Source organism: Amborella trichopoda, chromosome 13, assembly GCF_054954075.1.
Source record: "Amborella trichopoda isolate Santa Cruz 75 chromosome 13, AtrichopodaSantaCruz75HAP2 v2.0, whole genome shotgun sequence".
Lineage (NCBI taxonomy): Eukaryota > Viridiplantae > Streptophyta > Magnoliopsida > Amborellales > Amborellaceae > Amborella > Amborella trichopoda.
In genome coordinates this window covers 20,400,838-20,422,183 of record NC_142348.1, presented here as the reverse complement: position 1 = coordinate 20,422,183, position 21,346 = coordinate 20,400,838, and the positions used below count along the sequence as shown (strand labels likewise).

At 37.8% G+C, this 21,346-nt stretch overlaps 1 protein-coding gene across 2 annotated transcripts; it reads right to left on the bottom strand.

Moving 5' to 3' along the window:
- Positions 1-13,271: 13,271 nt before the first annotated feature.
- On the bottom strand, positions 13,272-21,142 carry LOC18433830 (protein DETOXIFICATION 16). Of its 2 annotated transcripts, none has more exons than XR_016047206.1 (8): positions 20,727-21,142; positions 15,694-16,238; positions 15,495-15,581; positions 15,350-15,406; positions 15,009-15,247; positions 14,751-14,905; positions 14,561-14,647; positions 13,272-13,461 (listed from the first exon to the last, which is right to left on the bottom strand). XR_016047206.1 is itself a non-coding variant. In XM_020667115.2 (8 exons), the coding sequence occupies exons 1-8, from the start codon at positions 21,018-21,020 to the stop codon at positions 13,402-13,404; spliced, it is 1,488 nt and encodes a 495-aa protein (XP_020522774.1). In that variant the 5' UTR covers positions 21,021-21,142; the 3' UTR covers positions 13,272-13,401. The 2 variants fall into 2 exon arrangements, 1 of the variants encoding a protein (XP_020522774.1); XM_020667115.2 differs by having other exon boundaries at positions 14,751-14,869.
- Positions 21,143-21,346: the final 204 nt, after the last annotated feature.

Below are 21,346 nucleotides of genomic sequence, written 5' to 3'. Positions count from 1 at the left end.
AATGAGCCACAAGTTGCTGGGGAGAGCCAGTGCCATCAAGGACAAGTAACCTTCCTTTTTGATATCTGACGGGGAAGGGGATTTGATCAATAAAAAGTGAGTAAGGCTTCTTATAATGAACAATTTCTTGTCTTTTTGAAGATTGTAAACCTTTGATGCTTTTATTGATCATCCTCTGGACATCTTCTTGAGTAAATGATGATGGCATAGCATGAGATGATATGTTGAGCAGATCATCGAAGAAGACGGAGGGGTTTAGAGGTTCGTGACTTTGGGGAATATGAGGAGGTGATGGCCTCCTTTGTTCCTCTTCGTGTTGAGGCTCAAGAGGGGAATTTTCCTCTTGATGAGAGGATCCTACCACAGGTCGACCATCTTTGAGTCCTTTAAGCCTGCCCATGATGTTTCTCAACATGTTCTCTTTCGGAGTGGCACTTTCATCCCCTTCGTTTTCTTTAGTCGCAGGTTCTAATAAACTTTTTCCCATAATTGGAAACACTTTTGGCATCTTCTTCTCTACTGGCTCGCTCCACAAAGATGAGGGTGAAGTAGATCAGTCAGGGCAGTGTGTGATACCCGTGGAGAAGGGATCTCGGGGTTGACTGCGGAATTTTGGGTTCACCCTGAGAAGGAGTATGTTTCCTTAACATCTTTGGGGGCATCATCTTGTCTCGAGTCCAACATCGAGGGTTAGCTCGTGCATTCAAAGAAGAAGGGGTGAATAGAATGATACTCAGTGGGAACTTCTTTGAGTACCACGTGCTCAAGGGCTTTGGTGTTGTTAAGGGTATGATCGACGCCGCTTTTCCCTTATCACTGGCAGTGTCTTGAGACCTGCGTGTGTGTGCATGGTCTATAGAATTGTTTAGGGTGGTTTGTGATCCATCCCCCTGAGAAGTGAAATGTTTGGTATTTGAAATAGCTCCCTTTCTGATTGGGGCGATTTTAGTGCCATTAGCATGCATGTGCAGTTCTTTAGGAGACCTTCGCTTTTCTTGAAGGTCATGGACTTGTTTGGGTGCAGTCTTTGGGCTTCCCCGAGCTGAGGATTCTCATGCAATGCATTAGCGAGTTGGAAACCACGTGCGATGGGTCCGGGTCCTAAAAGATCCGAAGCAAGTGAGGAGATGGGCGTACGTTGTTGCGTGCCCCGTTTTGTAAGGTGATAGTTAAGTCATCGACCATGATGTGCGTGAGTGTGTGCTGGGTGGCCTTGGAGCCACTCGAACTGACGCAGGAATTGCCAAGATGCAATGTGTGTGGCGATGTGCTAGTACGAGCAGTGCCCTTGTAGACTGGGGGTGGGGTGACCTTACGGTTGCCCATAGAGACGGTGGTCTTAAGAGAGCCTACTGAACGAAGAGAGGAAGTGGCATTGGGACCACCTTCATGTTTAGGACTGTCAGGGTGTCTACCAGTAATAGGGTGTGCATAAAAGGAGGTGGTTTTGGAGCCACCAATGCAGCTAACATCATCAACAGACTTTCTTTCTAGTACCTTTTCCCCAAGTTTTCCTACCAACTCAAGATGACTCCACATGAGTGAGTGACGGCGAGAGCGTGTATATCTCTCGCGACTTAACTCAACTGTACAGAGAGAAAGTTAGAGTGGTGATCTAAGGGTTAAAACTCTTGAGACTTCTTTGAGGGGTATCAAATCAAGCATATTACGGATAGCAGAATATTATCAGTATAGACGAAGGAACGAAGAAAAATGAAGGGAAGAAAGGGATTACAAGAAGCTGAGGTTGTACGGTGTTGTGGCTACATATGAAACGATTAGTAATGTAGGAGAGAAGGAACGAGACTACATATTTTTTGTGGCCACGCTCAAAATAAGGATGGGAAAAGAAAAAGAGGAGGGAATGACAGGACCGTAGATTTGTTGTGGTTCCAAGTTGCTAGGAGGAGGAGAAAAACACAATGAGAGATAGGGTCACAGGTGCTGCAGCTTCAAAACTTGTCACGCGGTAAAGGGGAGAAAGGGAGCTGAGAGAGAGACGGGGCTGCAGGTTTGTTATGATTCTGAGTTACTGTGTGAGGCAAGGGAGAGAAGGGCATTGAGAGAAAGACGGGATCGCAAGTGCTGCAGCTCCGAAACTTATCACGCGGCAAAAGGGGAGAAAGGGTGTTGAGAGAGAAGACACCGTAGGTTTATTGCAACTTTAATTTATTGTGCGGGACAAATGAAAGAAGGGCGCTGCGAGAGAGACAGGGTCACGGGTGGTGCGGCTTCGAAACTTATCACGCGATAAAAGAAAGAAAGGCGTAGAGAGAGATAGGGCCACAGGTTTGTTGTGGCTCTGAGTTACTACACGAGAGAAATGGTGTAGAGAGAGGAAGAAAGAGGAAAGAAGAGAAAGAGATGAGAGAGGGTAGACTCGAGGCATGTCCTAACCTGAACACGCCGCCTTAGCCTCTTTGTTTACACACGAGAGAGAGAATGGTTAGCCACGAGTCAAGGTTAGTTCGTGTGGACCACGGGGTAGGTTAAGGTGTATGGGCTAGGGTAGTTTCTCTCTCTAAAATTTTTCTCTCTCCTCACCATTAGATCAAAGAGTTAGAAGCAAAGCTAGAATGGTTAGCCACGAGTCAAGGTTGGTGCATGTAGACCATGGGGTAGGTTAAGCTGTATAGGCTAGGGTAGTTTCTCTCTCTAAAGTTTTCTCTATCCTCACCATCGGATCCAAGAGTTAGAAGCAAAGCCAAGTAAATGCAAGTTAATGCCTCAATTTCATTAACAAATGATCCAGCATTTTTACAATTGACCTAAGCTTGTTTATATAGAGCAACTTCAAACCTAAGTAAAATGCTTCAAACTAAGCTAATTTTCTGAAAATAACACATTAAATGAATTAAAATAAAATCCCAATTTTTGACATAATGACCAAAATACCCCCTAAATCTTTTAGGCAAATGATAAAACCATCCCTCCTAGAGGGACTTCTCACCATTTCTAGACTTTGGGAGATTTTTCGGACTCTTATGGAAGTGGTTCAGGCGATCCATTGTCATAGATTTGATGCTTGATCCATTCAGAATGTTTTGATGTCTTTGATCATCTTGAAACGGGCTTTTCCTGAAGGGTAAAAATCTGGCCAAGTTCATAGCCTTTGATCGCCAATGTAGTGCAATATGTGATGTTCTAAACCTATTTTTTATCTTGATTTGAAGAGGACATTCTCATGATCATTTTGCACTAAGTTATCTTATTTGATCTTCATTTGAGCACATTCCAAATTTGGGAAGTCGCCGGAAAATGGGATTCCATGGACAGGAAAATATTGTCATCTTCAACCTTGAAATTCGTGCTATCCGTCCTCCAGTTGAATGCAAACATTATACCAAACTATACCCCTTCGCGATGCGGTCGCAATAGATCCATATTTATATCAATTTGGTACTCAGATCTAAAGTTATAACTTTTTTAAGTATGATATGTCTTCTTTCAATATTTTGATTTTTATGCTTTTGAGCTCACCTTCTCTCTAGAAGTTCTCTTGTCTTGGGTCATGCCATGATGCGTGCCATAAGTCAGAATGACCAGGCCATCGTGGTTTAGTTCGTGACCGAATTTGAGCTTGTTCTGATTCCAAACGAGCAAGAAATGAGCACTTAAAAATCATCCCGAGGGGTGAAAACACAGTTTCCAGAAATGGCAACTGGTTCACTGAGGCCACACTGCAATAGTATGAAACCAACCTGTTTGTTGTAATTTGGGCCCAGAATGGTCCTGAAAGATCTGATTCAACCCAAATTTGGTCCTTGGGGTTTTTCGATGCTCCGGATTTGGTGGTGATGGTGATGGTCTGGTATTGTTTTGAAGCCCAAAAAATACGGTTATCGTTATAAGATATGTTTTCAACATGATAGGAGCTAGATTTGATAATTGAGTTTCGTCTTGATTATGTCAAATCTCATCAAAATGTAAGGAAACTTTGTGAGCATCCTTCTGGTATACCAAACTACCATTTTCATTCTTTTTGAAGCCATTCCAGTGCTCTTTTCAAGGTTGCCCACGTTTAAGCTTATTTTGTAGTGTTCCCGTGGTCTAGCGGTGTTTTAGGTACTGATAGGACTAGGTTGTTACTGGCTCTCTCCTTATGCGACTTAGGAGAGAGTATGGGCTGGGGGTAGTTTCTCTCTCCACCAAATTTTTCTCTCTCCTCAGCCCTTGATCCAAAACGAGTAAGAAGCAAAGCCCAATGCACATGACACGACCCCGCCCACGACCACCGTACCTTACACGGCAATGGGTGATCGAGCACGGGTTCGTGATTCAATGTAACGTTTGTCACTCAAGTAGGAGTGGACTCAACACCTTTATATTTGAAAATCGAGCAAACCATGGAAGAGAGCTAAAGCGACAAGCTTAACTAGCAGAAGCGTAAGAAAAAACTCTGCACATCAAAATTCATAATATAAAAATCTTCCAAAATATTACATTCAGTCCAAAATCTAGGGTGTGACCCTTTATCGTCTCCTTTAACCCGTTCCTATCATTATGCAGGTTAGGAGATATGCCGGCATTTCTTTCCTTACTACTGATGAGTGTCCCATCGCGTAGTAGGCAATATCATAGGAGCATCCACTACTGATGAGTGTCCCACCGCGTAGTAGCCAATATTAATATAAACAGTGGTCATTCATTACATCATCATAACAGTATCTACTACTAGTGAGTGGCCCACCTCGTAGTGGTCAATAACAATATAAGCAATGTTCATTCATCGCATCATCATAATAGTATCCACTACTGGTGAGTGTCCCACCACGTGGTGGTCAATAACAATATAACCAATGGCCATTCATTGCCTCATAACAAATGAATTATATTTCATCATAACGTCATAGCATTTAGCAAAAGACATGCATTTCATAAACTATCACAGGGCATTTACACATAAGCTTTCTCAGCATCATTTGTCATTCATTGTTAATTCATTTCACCATTATTGTGCTCGTGGCCCCTTTTTCTCACAAAGTACAGTTTACACGGCATCATTCACATATCTTTATGGCATTCTCATCGAATTTATCATATGGCATTCACATTTATCATATATCAAGATAACTTAGCGTTGTATGGTCAAACAATGATGTAGTGACAAGTAACAGTGGCATGCCCCTCTTAGCGAGGGTGTAGCTCCCTATGTAGGGGGCGTTTCAGGATGCCTCAAACATGAAACCTTGAACTAATAAAAATTTCTTTACAAAAACAATGATTTGAATAAATTTGGGTGCCATTTGATGGGTTAATAGCGCAGTACAAAGTGAGCCTTAGTTGCGGGGAAATTTCCCCACAACAGTGCGTAGTGACATGTTCACGTATTTCGAGTCAGAGCTCAAAATCCGTGGGGAGTTTCAAACATCTCAAAGCATAAAACTTTAATTACATTCATATACCTTTCCAATGGTGGTAATTTCAAGGTTTTTGGATACCATTGGCTAGGTCAAAAGCATTGCCTAAAGAGGGCCACAGTTGCTGGAAACAGCAACGACTGTGAATAGTATCATGCCAAAACATTTTAGGGCCATATCTTTTATCCATTCAAAATATTATCATGACAAAAAATTAAACTTGGAGAATACACGCATGTTTTTCATTTGGGACCGATTTGGTCCTATTTGGACCTCATTTGGTCATCGAACATATAGATGCAAAAACATTCACAGTTTTGGAAATTCACATTCTCAAGTTAATATACTTTTAAAGAACAGTTAATATTTCCTAGCCAAGCTACACTTTGGGCTTGGCAACATTTTTTTGATGAGGAGTCTCACAGTGAGCGATTTCATGAGTTTCCATAAATAAAAATATCAAACATGTGGTAGACACAGTCATGGCATTGAGAAACACAAACTGAAACTTCAACCTCATGTTAACCCATTCATTCTTCACATTTTCCTTTATATTATCTAATCCATTTCAACATTTTTACAACACTCATGGATGCATAAAGTTAAACCCACTTACCTTGACTTCTTACGGTATCACAAATCCTTACTCAGGGCCTTCACGGGCTTTCCTTGGCTTCACCAGTGGGTTGTCTTGAAAGGGGTAGTAGTGAACTTCAAGAGAGAGGGAAGAGTTGAGAAAAAATGGGAGAGATCCGTGTTGCCCGAGGATTAAAAGGAGAGGGTGGTTGGAAAACAATGTGGCTGACACAATCCCTCATTGCTCTGACACATATGGGATAGCTCTGACATGTACAGAGGTTGTACGTTTGACTAAGATGTTCCTGGCGCTGCACCAACCGGTACTACTCCATCCGGTGCTACTCCAACCAACGCTACTTCAACCAGCGCTGCTCTCTTCTCTTTCAACAGGCGCACTACTCTCTTCTCATCCAACTGGTGCTGATCCATCGGTGCTGCTCCAACCGGTGTCGATCCAACCGATGTTGCTCTCTTCTCTTCCAAACAGTGCGCTACTCTCTTCTCATCCAACGGGTGCTGCTGCAATCAACGTTGCTCCAACCGACACTGCTCTCTTCTCTTCCAACCGACGCGCTATTCTCTTCTCATCCAACTGGTACTGCTCCAATCGGCGCTATTCCAATTGACGCTGCTCTTTTCTCTTCCAACCGACGCGCTACTCTCTTCTCATCTAATCGGCGCTGCTCCAATCTGCCCTGCTCCAACCAGTGTTGCTCCAACCGGTGCTGCTTCAACTGGCGCTACTCCAACCGGAGCTGCTCTATACGCCTTTCGCACGTGACAAAAATCCTTACGCCTTCTCGCTCGACATTACAGCTCTCTTCTAGCACGGTGATACTAGCTTGGAAGAAAATTGTGGCCCTTACAGCACAAGCTAATACCTCAATTTTATTCACGAATGATCAAGCACTTTTACGAATGACCTAAGCTTGCTTATATAGAACAATCATCAAACATGGGTTGAATGATCAAAACTACGCCAATTTGCTGAAAATTACATATTAAATGAATTAAAATGAAATCTCGTTTTTTAGCATAATGAGTAAAATACCCCTTAAATCTTTTGAGCAAATGATAAAACCATCCCTCCCTGAGGGGCCCCTTGCCATTGCTAGACTTCGGGAGCTTTTTGAAATACTTACAGTAGTGGTTCGGGCGATCGATCATTGTAGAATTGATGCTTGATCCATCACAAACATTTTGATGCCCTTTGATCGTCTTGAAACGGATTTTTCATGAAGAGGCAAAAACCTAACCAAGTCCATAAATTTCGACTACCAATCCGACGTGGTCTGTGATGTTCTGAGTCCTCATTTTGATCATGAATTGAAGGGGACATTGTCACGATCGTTTTGCACCAAATTTCGTATGATTTGGTTTCTGTTTGAGCATATCCCCAATTAGGGAAGTCGCCGAAAAGTGTGATTCTAACAATGAAAAAATCTTGTCATTTTCAACCTTTTTGTGCTATTCAACCCTCAATTAAATACATAAATTATACCAAACTGTAGCCCTTTGTAATGTGGTCACAACGGACCTGTATTTGCGATGATCTGACACCTGGATCTCAAGTTATGATTTTACGAAATATGGGATGTCTTCTTTTAAAACTCTGATTTTTATATTTTTAAGCTCATATTCTCTCTAGAAAGTCTCTCACCTCGGGTCATGTCAAGATGTATGCCATAGGTTAAAATGACTGGGTCGTGGAGACCTAACTCGTGTTCGAATTTGAATTTCTTTCGACTTAAAACGAGCGAGTTATGAGAATTTGAAAATCATCCCGAGAGTTGAAAACAAAGTTTCAGTAAATAGAGACTAGTTCACTGAGGCCGTATCGAAATAGTGTAAACCCCACCTTTTATGGTAATTTGGGCCTAGAATGTTCCTGGAAGGTCTGATTAAACCCAAATTTGGTCCCTAAGGGTTTTCGACGTTTCGGATCTAATGGAGGTGGTCTGGTACTATTTTGAAATCCTAAAAATAGAGTTGTAGTTATGAGGTCCCTTTGCAGCATGATAAGAACTGAATTTGAGAGCCGAGCTTCATTCTGATTATACAAAAACTTATCAGATTGTGACGAAAATTTGTAAGCATCCTTCGGGCATCCCAAACTACCCTTTTCATGCTTTTTGAAGATATTCTATTGCTCTTTTCAAGGTTGCCCAATTTTAGGATTATTTTGCAATGTTCCCATGGTCAGGTGGTGTCTTGGGTATTGGCAGGACCAAGTTGTTCCTGACTTTCTTCTTATGCTACTCTGGAATACAAGTACGTCAAAAATGATGTATAACAACACCATAGTGCACCATACCCCTTAGCTTATCCCATACACCTTAGAACTCCCAACTCTCAACCCTACTCCATACACCTTACATCTTATAACATATAGCATAGTTCCCCATGAACCTTAGCCTACCCTATACTCCTAGTTCCCATACACCACACTTGAAACCAAGTTACCTAAACCATATACCTAGACCTTAGACTCTAGTCTTGACCCATCAAGCTTAAACCTCTCTCTGATGTGCATACAAAGGGACCATTGATGGTGAACCTAGGCTCAAGCACATTCTAGATTTACTCTCTCTCATCTTTTTCTCTCTCTCTCTTCTTTTTTCTCTCTCTTGTTTTTCTTTCTCTCTTCTTCTTTCTTTCTCTCTCTTCCTACTCTTTTTCTCTCTTTCCCTTCTCTCTCTCTCTCACCTTCTCTCTCTCTCTTTCTCCTTGCTCAAACCCAAGGCGGGTCCGAGCCCTCACCTCCTCCTTTCTCTTTCTCTCTCTCCCCTTCCTCTCCCTCTCGCCCGTCTAAAGCTCAGACCCGCACCTAAAGCGGGCTCGGCTCCTCCTCCATAGTGTTGCTCATTCTACCCTCATCCTGCACTCCTATCCACCCCTCTCTATCTCACTCTACTATCGGCGATACTCTTTACCTCACACCTCCCATCCGCTCCTCTACCTCACACCTCCAATCTGCCCTACTCTCTCACACTTCCCATCCGCCCTACTCTCTCACACACTCCCATCTGCCCCTCTTTACTTCATACCTCTATTCGCCCTAGTCTCTGGCTGACACCTCCCATCTGCCCTACCCTCTCACGCACTCCCATCCACCACTCTTTACCTCACACCTCTATTCGCCCTACTCTCTACCGCACAGCTCCCATCCGCCCTAATCTCACACATACTCCCATCTACCCCTCTCTATATGAATCTCCTATTCGCCCTACTCTTTGCTCCAAACCTCTATCTTCCCTACTCTCTCGCACACCCTTATCCGCTCCTTTCTCTCACATATCCCTATTCACCCTGTCCCTCACATACCTCTATCCACCCTATTCTATCTCACACACCTCTATCCTCCCCACATTCCATACACTACTCTATTTCTCCCACCCAACCCCCCCCCCCCCCCCCCCCCATTCTGATATTAGCCCTACTATCCCTTCCCTCTTTCACATCCTTTATTCTCTCATCTCCCCCTTTCAGTCTAGAACTGCACCATAGGTGGGTCCACCATCCCTTCATTTATCTCACTTTCTCTCATTTTAAATACTCTCTCCTTTCGCCCACTCACAATTTAATTTATCTCCCATTTTACTTTGTTTTCATTTCATCATCGCTTTATTTCTCTCTTTGCTTTTCGTTTCATTTACTTCTTGAGCACTCAACTTGGGATCATCCTGAGATAGTGCCCTAAGGTTCTAACTCTCGTATTGCTACTCTAACTATCAATCTGTACAGTGAAGTCGGGTCATAAGAGACGTTGATTCTCTTACACTCTGTCACTCGGGTTGGGGTCATTCTGAGTTAGTTTTCTTTAGAGTTCTGACCCTTTCACTACTCTAACCACTAAGTCACACAGAATTTGGGATGTGAGAGACTTTCATCTCTTTCTCTCACTCTCTCTTTCACTTCCTTCTTTTACTTGAACACTCTCAAGGGGCCATTTGGTTTAGTGATATAATTATATGCTCGATATTGTAACTCCACTTTCCAAATCCTCTGGGTACAAAGGCTTCGTGCCTGGTACTTTTCCTTATCTCTGATAATACCTCTAGAGAGGTTACGCCGGGAGGCTGCCCAATTTTCTTTGGGTTCTTCTCATCTCTAAATCAATTTCTTATCGATATTCTTTTATTCTTGTCCTACCACTCTACCCAAAACTAGAACCATTAACCCATAAAGTACACAAAAGAGGAGTACATTATATTTGGATTTCGTTAGCAGTTTTCAAGTAAGAGTCCAGGTGAAGCCTTGAGTTTCAAAAGGGGGGCTGCATCCAAACCGTGTTGCTGGACAGCCGGAGGGCTTTCGTTCATGATTTAACAGAGCAATAACCCATATAGTACACAAAAGATGAGTACATTATATTTGGATTTCATTAGCAGTTTTCAAGAAAGAGTCTAGGTGAAGTGTTGAGTTTCGAGAGGGAGCTGCATCCAAACCGTGTTGCTGGACAGCAGGAGGGCTTTCGTTCATGATTTAAGAGAGATATAACCCAGACTTATCCCACAAACTCAAACAGCGGTGAGGTAAGTGCTCGAGTCCATCTCTTCATCACTTTAAAATCCTCTTGTAGTTGGACATACCTATCCGCACGTGACACACAAGTTGCACACGTGCTCGTGAGCTCAAAGAGGATGTTTAAGAGGGGGTCAATCGAACCCAGATTCCCCAGGAAACCCAGGTGAGGTAAATCCAGGCCCGACCAACTGGCAACTCCACTGGGCATGAGCCACCCTATAGTTGGTACATCCCTCTCTCAAACCGACATTTCATCTCCCTCTTTCTTAAAAACTGCTATGGAGTCTAATTACTCCTCTCTCATCCGAATTGGGGATTTTATCATCCCCACATTCGCGAATTTACCTATGGGAAGTAAAATTCTTCGATCTACTATTCCCATATATCTCTTGAGTGATCTCTCTAGTCCTACCACCCGAGCTCAGGCTTAGGGAAACTCGAGAAAGGGACCTCAAATCCCGTATTCGCTTTCTACCCCCACCAAAGGCAAGTCCATCGGTGTCAATTGCATGAACGGTTCTAAAACCGCCGCCTTCATGTTCACACTGCTACTAGTAGACTCCTTATCAGTCATAAGCTCAAGAGTGGTTCTAACACTACTCGCTCTCTTCATATGGTTGGTTCTTCTAAAACCACCACTTCAATGGGTAATCACAAAGTTACCCCATCTTTAATTCACACGGGCACTACTCGCACTGGTATGTTGCCCCACACACATCATGCCACCAGTTCCACTGCTAGACCATCTAACTTGAATTGCTCCAAAGCCATCTGACACCCTTATACATATCATAGCAAACGGCTCAGCCATAGCTGTATTGTTGAGCAAAGAAACGTCATAAAATTATTCTTTGGATGTGGGACCAAATTTCACCCACACTAGAAAATTCATAATAAAATTCAAATATGCTTAAGTCTCTTTTTTTTTTTTTTGGTAATTCAGTGGAGAAGACAAACCCCTTCTTGTTTTTTCAAATAGTTTAGAAGTTAGTTCTTGAAGGTATTAATTAGGTGGCATCAATGGGAATGGAAACCATAACGTGATGACCAGAGTGTGGGTAAAAACTATATGCATGATCTTGAACAATAAATTTGAGTGCTATGCTGGGTCTTTCTGCCAAGATGTACATTATATGTCTAAGGAAATGTGTTTTGCTCCTTTGCCTTGATTCTGCATGCTTTATGGTTCCAAACATTATATGCTTGGAGTGAGAACAGTATTCCAGCATAATCATGGGAATAGTAATTTATTTTTCTTTGGTATTCATTTATTCCTTGATTTTTTTCGCAGCTAGCGCTCTCAGCAAACTACAACTCGAAAGGAAGAAGCATATAAAAAAAAAAAAAAAAGTTCTTCTCAATTGAAGCAAAAGCTCCATTAGAAGATAGGGCAGAACCTTTTTCTCTTATGTACGTATTCCATTGAACTGAGTGGTTTCTACAAAAATGTACAAATTCAACAAAACGAATCTCGTCCTTAGTTAGCAAGTCAGCGTTTAAAACGCGACTTTTTTAAAAATACGAAGTTTTGTTAAAAAACATATAAAACTGCAACTTTTTGAAAAGATCGGAAAAAATATGCGTTTTTTTCACATAAACGTCTAAAACACGTCTTATTGATATTTATGAAAAAATCGGTCCAAAAAAACTTTGCCTTTTTACCTGAATTTTTTTTCTTCTAAAAGATGAAATTTTTTTTCCTGCTTTATGTAATTGTTATTTCCATGCTTTCTAAAAAAGTATATTATTTCCAAAAAAAAATAATAATAACTTCCCTAAAAAATAATTTTTTATCCCCAAGTATATTGTTAGGGTTTATTATCTTAGGGTTTATGCTCAAATCCATTGAATCAAATTAGAATAATACCATAAAAACCATTAAATCAAAAATCCTGAAATTTTGACTTAGCAAAATTCCACCAAAAAATCCATCCAAATTACGGCTCAATGGCCTTGATTATCACAATTTGTACATCTTAAATCCCTAAAACAAAAGGTTAAAAAAAAAAAAAAACCAAAAAAAAAAAGAGAGAGAAAGAAACAGATTAGAGCTCAATCCCCAAACCAAATTCATGACTGAAAATTTTAGATTAGTAAATCCCTAAAACAAAAGTTAAAAAAAAATAAAATAAACCAGATTAGGGCTCAATCCCCAAACCTAATTCATGACTGGAAATCTTGGATTAGAGTTTATGTCCATTGTGTTCTTCATCTTGACTAAGATTTTTTGTCATCTTGATTATCTGTGCCTATGCATGCTCTCTCTCTCACTTTGTGTTTCTTTATGGAATATTTTGTGTTTGCTTCTCTCTCACTTTGCATAATGCTCATCGTCTTGTTCAGTATTTCTTCGTGGTCTACTGCGTTTGTTGCTCGTCTAACCAAAAAAGGTGCACATCTTCCCATTGCTTAACTATAGTTATAAATTGATGGTCACCAAACGGAGAGAGAAATGAATATACCCAACTCAATTCTACTTATCTAACATTGCCCTTTTTTTTTTTTTGCATTATGTACTAAGTATGTATGATCTTTGTTAACACATTTAATGAGAAAGTTCATATCACATATTTATCAGGAACTTATTATTTTATTTTTTTATTTCAACTTAATTTTATTTTAATTTCTACTTAATTTTATTTTAAACATATCCGTTTTTTTCACTCCGATTTTTGGAGCCTAGTCTGATATATTTGCAATATTTTTACATAAAGTATTTTTGCCGATCTGTATTTTTTACCCAATTTTTCATCCAACTTTTTAAAATAAAAACGATTTATTTTTGATTTTATGTGAGCCGATATATTGATCCTCCCCGACTTGCTAACTATTATCTCGTCACAATGTAATACATCAAAATTATTTTGAATTGGCTTAGGTCAAACGATCCATAGACTCCATAGGCGTAAGTGCATGATAGTGTAGTCACATGGCCTTATCTTGCATTAATTGCTGGAATACTCGAGTGAAATGCTTTATCAGTTGCCTTCCTGGCCTAAAAAAAGAAAGAGAGTAATATAAGTGAGAAGTTCAAGATTCAGACAATGTAAAACAACATGAAGCATAAGAGAAATGTCAATGCAAAGTCATTGGCTGGAACCAGCATTACAAGACTGGCCTCGACCTAGTGGTGACATGAGTTGGGCCAAGTTGAGTGCCCAACTTGCCACGCACCAAAAACCCCCTTAAAAATATTAAAATAATGTTAAAAATATTAAAAATTAAAAATACCAACATGTTGATTAGAAATAATTTAAGATGCTTTTGATAGTTTTTAAGGTGATTTGGAAACTTTTCTACATCTTAAGGGTATCCGTAACTCGACCAACACAACTCGGACTTGGCCAAGTTGCTGGGCTTGCCAAGGGCCAAGTAACTGGGCTGAGGCGAGGTGATTTCCAAGACAATGGCTAGGACTATTACATAAAAACATAAGCCCGTTTTTGTAAGTCGATTGAGTAAAGAATATGAGATATAAAATTCCTCTAAAGAAATAGAAAGGAATTAGGAAAATAGAATATGTTTACGGAGATTTGATGAAATGCTTTAGCTTCCATTATTATTGATGAGGTTGTTTTTAATGGTTTTAAAGAAATTTTTAAAACAAAAAATTTGACTAGTGCTATTTATTTGATAGCATTCTAGTTTATTTTTACGAACTTACGATGTGGATGATGAGGAGACCAGTGACGAAAGATAGGAAGGGCATCAAGAACCAGAACGTGAAGAGAGAACCAGATAATGAAGAAGGTAAAGAATGGTAGAATGTAGAGGGTGAAGAAAAAGAAACAAAGTACTGGGAAGAAATGCGAATACCAGCAAATGAGAAGAAAACATGTAGTTTGGATGAAAAAGATCATAAGGAGAAACAAGAACAGAATGAACATAAAATTATGAGAGAGTGAAGAAGAAACAGAGTTTGAATTTGAATATCAACGTATGAAGAGAAAGAGTTGAATAAACCCCAGGAATTGAATTCTAATGCATCATCACTCAAAAATGCACCTTCTTAACCCCTTTCTCAGACGCATTATTGGATTCTTAAAAATCAGCATTAATTTAAAAATTTGCAAATTGTATTTAATTTCACTTACTTCTTGTTCCCAGTTGGTGGATATTGTCATAATCAGAAGTGACAGACCTTGCAAAAAGCTCCCACAAATGACTCCCATCCAAAGACCCTGCAATAATGCACCTTATTTTAGACAAGAATTCAGACAATATTTGTTTAGGCATTAAGAGCTAATTTAATTGGCAAGATACAGTAAAAGAATAAAGCCCAACCTTAGTTCCGGCATTGAAGTAAAAGGCCAAAATAATGGCCATGGGAATACCCACTCCATAATAAGCACCCAAAATAGCCAAAGCTCCAAAATTTTGCCTACCAGAACCCCTTGTAACACCTGGGGGATAATATGTATTTTCAGTTCATGATTACCCTGTGTTTTACAATTGTTGGAAAAGCATTAATGATGAATTTCGGTTGTCTGCTAAAGATTATTCCCGAGATTATTAATTGACTTGGATGAAGGAAATAGTTACCCGAAAGCATGCATTGGGTTCCATCCATGATGTTAGCAATCACAAGCAATGGTGTCAGCCTTGAAACGTAGTCTACAACTTCTTGTTCATTGCTATACAAATATCCCCAAAAATTGTGTACAACCAAAATGATCGCACCGACTAGTAAGCTGTCTAGTATGACAAGAAGCAATGTAACCCGAATAGCAAAAACTGCACGGCGTGGATTTCCAGCACCTAATTCGTTTGAAACTCGGGTACTGTAATTAAAAAGATGAGAAACAGAGAAAATTATTTCAAAATTAAAAAATTGTTATGTAGCTTGAAACTTCTAGAGCATTGATTGTTAGTTAAGGGTTCACCTTATACAATCACCAACACCTTGAGGTATCGCATAAGTCAATGACTCCGTGTTTAGGCTGGGCAAGGCACAATTAAATGTTAGATTTTTCGTGAAATTTAAATAAGAAATTCCAAGACAGTGAAACAAGTGTCTAAATTATTTACCATATTGCCAGCACAGATGCTTCAAGTTTTGGGTTGGGAAGAAGACCACTCAGAAGGATCAATATCTCGTAAGATGCCCATTCCAAACTGTTCATATTCAATAAGAAAATCAACAGTTAGAACTCATATCCTTGATGATCCTTCATTTAGAGAAGAAAATGTGTATAGAATGAGAAGAGTGAACAATAGTGTACACTACCAGCCCATTACAGTGGAAGGTATTGCAAGCCTAAAAAATTGTGCAATGTCCTGAAAAGCTTCCATCGAGAAACCAGTCCAAGTATTCACGCAAGAAGCAGAGAAATTCACATACAGTGAGAGTAGTATGACATTCAAGAAATAAGAGACTGAATTTGCTAGCGCTGCACCCTTGGCTCCGAAACCCGATTTAGAAACCAGAACCCAACAAATTGGGAGGTGAAGCAATGAAGTAATTCCGGTGCTCAGCATTATTGGAAGAACATCATTTTGGGTCTGCAGGAACCTAGTTAGGGTTTGAATGAGAGAATAAGGAAAGAGGGTTGGGATCATCCATATAGCATAACTGCCGGCTTCTTTCGATAATAGTGCATCTTGCCCAACTGCTTGTAGGATGTCTTCAGTGTTATACAATATAAGAGATATGAGAATGCCAACGATAAGGAATATAAACTGAGCTCTTTGTGCATGTACACCAACCATATGATACTGTTTTGCACCATAAGCTTGTCCACATAGCGTGTCGAGAGCACTTCCCATGCCGCACTGGAAAACAGAAATGAAGAATAAACATGAGAGTGTCAAATGTCTAGCCCAATAGTGGTGGGAACCGGAACCGGAACCGGACCCATACTTGAGTTGGGTCTAAGTCCATAAGGTAAATTAAAGACAATCTAACCAGTCAAGTTGGATTCAGACTAAGGTATAAAATAGATTAAAATAAATTCAAATACTTTTGTATTATAAATCAATAAAGTATATAATATAGAGAGATATAGCTATATTGTTTATATAATTACAAAGAGACCATTTTTCTTTTGTATATGTAGGTCACAATCAATCTTGTCTTTTATTGAAATTTAAAGGACAAGAATGATTGTGACCTCTATATATAAAAGATAAATGATCTCTTTGTACACATTCCATTTATATAAATAACAGGTAAAGTTGTGTCCGCCCAAATCTAAATCTATATATCATGAAGTGGACCATACACTATATCAACTCCCCAAATAAGTCAATTTATGAGGTTGACAAGTCGACAAGACCGGTTTAGCAGTCCTATATGGTTCTTTAGGAACTATTCAGTATCAAAACACATGCTACTCAATGACTCTCAATATCCTCATCGGATCCTCAATATTATAATGAGCAATACTCTTACATTTGTTTTAAATATTGTGTAGATGTTCCACTTTCAAAAAATTTATAGAAAGTAATTTCCATGATTATATTTACTTGCTTGTTTAACATAATTTTTAAACATATTTTATTATTCACGCTGCTTAACATATCATTTTTTGCTTCCAAAGCTTAAGCAAGTGAGAGAATTTTAGTTATTTGAACTTACACTACTCAACCAAATAACCTAAACATCCTTCTTTATTTTGGGTTCCAAACTCTAAACATATTTCTTTGTTATAAAGCCTAATATGGAGTATGGAACCCAGCTCATGAAACAGTACACACATCTTTTAATTAAAGTAACTTAAGTGGTGTTAAATTAAAAATACCCCCACTTGTTTTAAGTTCCACAATAACAATATTTTTTTAATGAAAAAACATGATCTTATTTTGAAAGATAAAAGCCAGCACCGTCATTTCACTTGAGCGACTCAAGTAAGCCATATTACGAAAATAACCTAAAAATTTTGGGTAAACTATTTTTTAACATAATGTTTTAGTAAAAGCAATTGAATGAACCAAATTGTGGGTTAGAATTGTTGATTCCACCTTCCTGTTTTGAAAAGTTTTACCCTAGGGTGATATTAATAAAGAATTGATCAATTTACCTTCCTAACCTTAAAAACCAGGCATGCTTATCACGCACGGCACGCTCGTACGACTTAGTCACATCAAGATCATTTAAAAATCATTAAAAGGGGGTATCAGTCAAAAGATAATTAAAAATAATACCCTTTCAGCTGCCAACCCCACAATAAATTTGAAACTCGAAAAATAAAGGGTGCGGAGGGGTTGCAACCTTAAACAATCCAATTAAGATGGCTCTTAAATTTTTAATCATAACATGTAATTTTGTTTTTAGAAATTTTTTAGTAATCTCTTAAAATCTTTTTTCATACCTAATTAAAAAAATTTAAATTTAAAAATATTAAAATTAAGTAGATCTATAAATATATGAAAATCTTGAAAATAGACAGTCTAGATAATGTGTTGCAAGATGCACTATTTCGAGATTCAAAAACTTTATTTTTTCATATTCATAGATCTTGATGTCGAGATAATTGATCAAAGGGATTTTTCAAAATTAAAACAATATTTCCGATAGATTTTGGAGGTGCATATATTATTCAACATGTTAAGGTTGCAACCGTATATAAACTTTTTCAAAGTCTCATTTCTTGACCAACAGTGCAACTGTACCACCCCAGTTTGTTTCATTTTCTTGTCCTTTATTTTCTTTTTTGCCTTGTACTCTATTCATTATCATAATGAAATTCATACTTTTTTAAAATAATAATAATAATACATCTTTAAAAAACGTTATGAATAAATCCATTCACCCAAGTCACACTCATAGTTAGCAAGTCAGGGGATAATAAAACATCGTTAGATCAAACGTCGGCAACAAATCGATTTTATTTCAAAAAGTTGGAGGAAAAAATCAAATAAAAAAAAAGGATCCCCAAAAAATAAGATAAGCTATAAAATCGTGAATATTTCAGATTTGGTTCAAAAAAACTTAACGAAAAAATTGGATATGTAAAGATGATAAAATATAGGATTATGATTTGCAGCTATTGTGAAGATATACTAAAGTCACTAAACAATAATTTTATAGCTTTACTAGAGTCATTAGAATAATACTTAACAATTTTTTGTTGAAACTTTAAATAAATCCAGCAACAATGCTTATTTTGTTGTCACATCACAAAACATATAGTAGATCTATTGCGAGTACAAAATGAAACAACGACAATGCTAAACACATGGACTAATTAGTAAATAACAAGAACTGTGAACCAAGATATAGGATTATTTCTCAAAAAAAAAAAAACCATCAATATAGAATTGCAGCTAATTAAAAAAAACGTAAAGACACAAATATGTAAAATAGTGGTCTATCTAAAATCCTATGTTGTATGCACTAATAAAATACAAAAATAAAAAATGAAATTAATCAAACTTTTTTATGCATAAAAAAAACAAAATGTTCAAAAAATTTTGAATCTTGCACTGAATAGCTACCTAAATCTGTAGTATCATTGAATCTTTGTTTTGCTTTTTACAAAGAAGCTATGAGTTTAAAGAAAAAAAAAAATATTTTTCATTAGGTTGCTCTTCTTCTAATTTTGCCTATTATTGTAAGATATAAGATTATTTTAATTACTTTTTTTAGGAATATATTGCTTGTATTTTTTGTATATATAATTTTTAAGATAACTCATTGGTGAAATTTTTTTATGGAATTTTTTGTTAAATCAAGAATCTTAATTTACTCTCACAGTTAATGTATTTATGTTTAAATTAAAATTCGATGATATTAAGTTAATGAAGAAATAAAGTTATAGAGAAGAAGCGTTTTTTAAAAGATATTTTGAAAAAAAAAACAAATTATGGATTTAAATCGGTTCCATTCAAAAGTCATGATTTTTTTAAAATCTTTTGAAAAAATTAGAGTTCTAAACGTATATAAAAAAATAAGAGCTTTTTTGAAAAAATCGTGCTTTAAACAAAGACTTGCTAACTATGGTCCCACCTCATGTGATAATTATGATCTTTTAGAATCCTACTCACATGGGTGTGGAAGGATCTCATAGTATCATTACTCTAATAATAATAATAATAAAATCCCGAATATATTCCTTATTTTTAGAGAGAATATCACACTCGTAACCCTCTGTCACTAAAAAAAAGGTAATCTATTTGTTATTTTTAAAAAGAATATCACTCGTGACCCTCACTCACTAAAAGAAGAAAAAAAAAAAGGAAGGCTATCTATCCGTTATTTTTAGAGAATATCACTCTCATGATTTTCTCTCACTAAAAAAGGAACGCAATCTGCTTGGTAAATCTTTTTTTCTTTTTTCAACTAAATCCTACCAACTTTATCTCTTTAAAAGCATTTAGATAATTTACTCATTTCTCACATTTTTATAAATAAAAAAAAATGACCTTACGAGACACTTTCACGGCCCATAAAATCTGAAAAGATCACCAGTAAATACCAACCTTCCCGCAGTGCACTTTATCTCTCTGAAGGCCTTTGAATCATTTACTCACCTTTCAAACAACTCAAATTCCATAAAATCCCCTCGTGACTTCGTGCAGAACAACCAGTCATGTCTACTCGCATGTGGCGAAAACGCCCAATAATTATTTCGTGTTAACTTTATATTTTCATAAACAAAACGTATGGCGAAAAGGCCCAATAATTATTTCTTGAGGACTACATATTTTTTCTCTAAAACCTACGCATATCTAAGTGGCGAAGAAGACATAGAAAATCCCCATAAAATGTGAAAATTCTGAAAAAAAAAAAAAAAAAAAAAAACCAAAAAGTAGAAATTAGAAGAGAACATATTAACTATAATGTTACATTAAAAAGAAGAAGTAGAGAAATGGAAATATAAGGACAACAAGAATAATAGAAAATATAAAAAAAGAATAATAAAAAATAATAATAAGAAAAAAAAAGAAACTCAAAATGAATAGTAGCTCAGTCTAAGTTCTTTAGTAAAAATTTAATTATTTTAAGAATTCAAAGATGAAACATGCACAAAATTTCAACGTGGATCCACTTATCACTGTACTTGGTGTGAATCAATGCCCCAAATTTTTGTCGGATCTTTATCTCACAACTCAAAATCGAAACCCCAAAGTAGATTTGGGTTTTCAATTTTGGGTTTACTCTTTTTGTGGTTCAATGAATAATATTAAAAAATGGGGTTTGCCAACTCTTGGCCGAGATTTTTGGATCTCAAAGATCTATCACTACTGTTTTTCTGAACATGGCGTCTATGAAATGCGAAAAACACCAAAATTGAGAGAGAGAGAAATTGGTGGACATACCAGTACGCTGAAGCCTATGGCATTAGCAAAGGAAGTGGCCATGGAAGCACCAGCAAGAGGGAGCTCACCAAGATGCCCTACAAACATAACTGAAACAATCTGCATGCATTTCTGCAACAAGTTTGCTGTAACTAAAGGCCCACCCAGTGCAACCTGTTTCTTCAACTCCCCCAAAACATCTTCCTTCCTCCATTTGGACCCATCTACAAAGTCCAACTCTTTGGCACTCTCATCTTCCCAGCTCCGAATTACCAGAGAGGAATTCAAGCTACCATCACCATCCATTATTAGCATATGAAAAAGAAAGGCAAGTGCTCGGATTGCAGGCTTCAGTTCTACCACCAGGGTAAAAGGATCTCCCCAAAAACAGAGAGAAAGGGGACCAACAAAAAGATGAGAAGAGAGTGAGATGATGAGTACCCTAAATACAAGTATATATATACATATATAGTTTTATGGGAAAATATCTCTTTATTCTTTATTTTTAACTTCTATATCTCACGAGACTCAAGAATTGAAAATATTACTTGTAAGCAAAAAGACTCCATCTTTTCTACCTTACAACATCTTTTCCCCTGGACCCTTTTGATCATAAATTTTTTATCCAAACAAACACTAAA

Excerpts from the sequence above, each read along its gene's own strand:
- LOC18433830 (XM_020667115.2), bottom strand. The coding sequence starts at position 21,020 with ATGCTAATAATGGATGGTGATGGTAGCTTGAATTCCTCTCTGGTAATT. Across the intron at positions 15,407-15,494 it reads GCATCTGTGCTGGCAATATG|CCTAAACACGGAGTCATTGA; the intron begins GTAAATAATTTA and ends TGCCTTGCCCAG. Across the intron at positions 14,648-14,750 it reads ACTTCAATGCCGGAACTAAG|GGTCTTTGGATGGGAGTCAT; the intron begins GTTGGGCTTTAT and ends GCATTATTGCAG.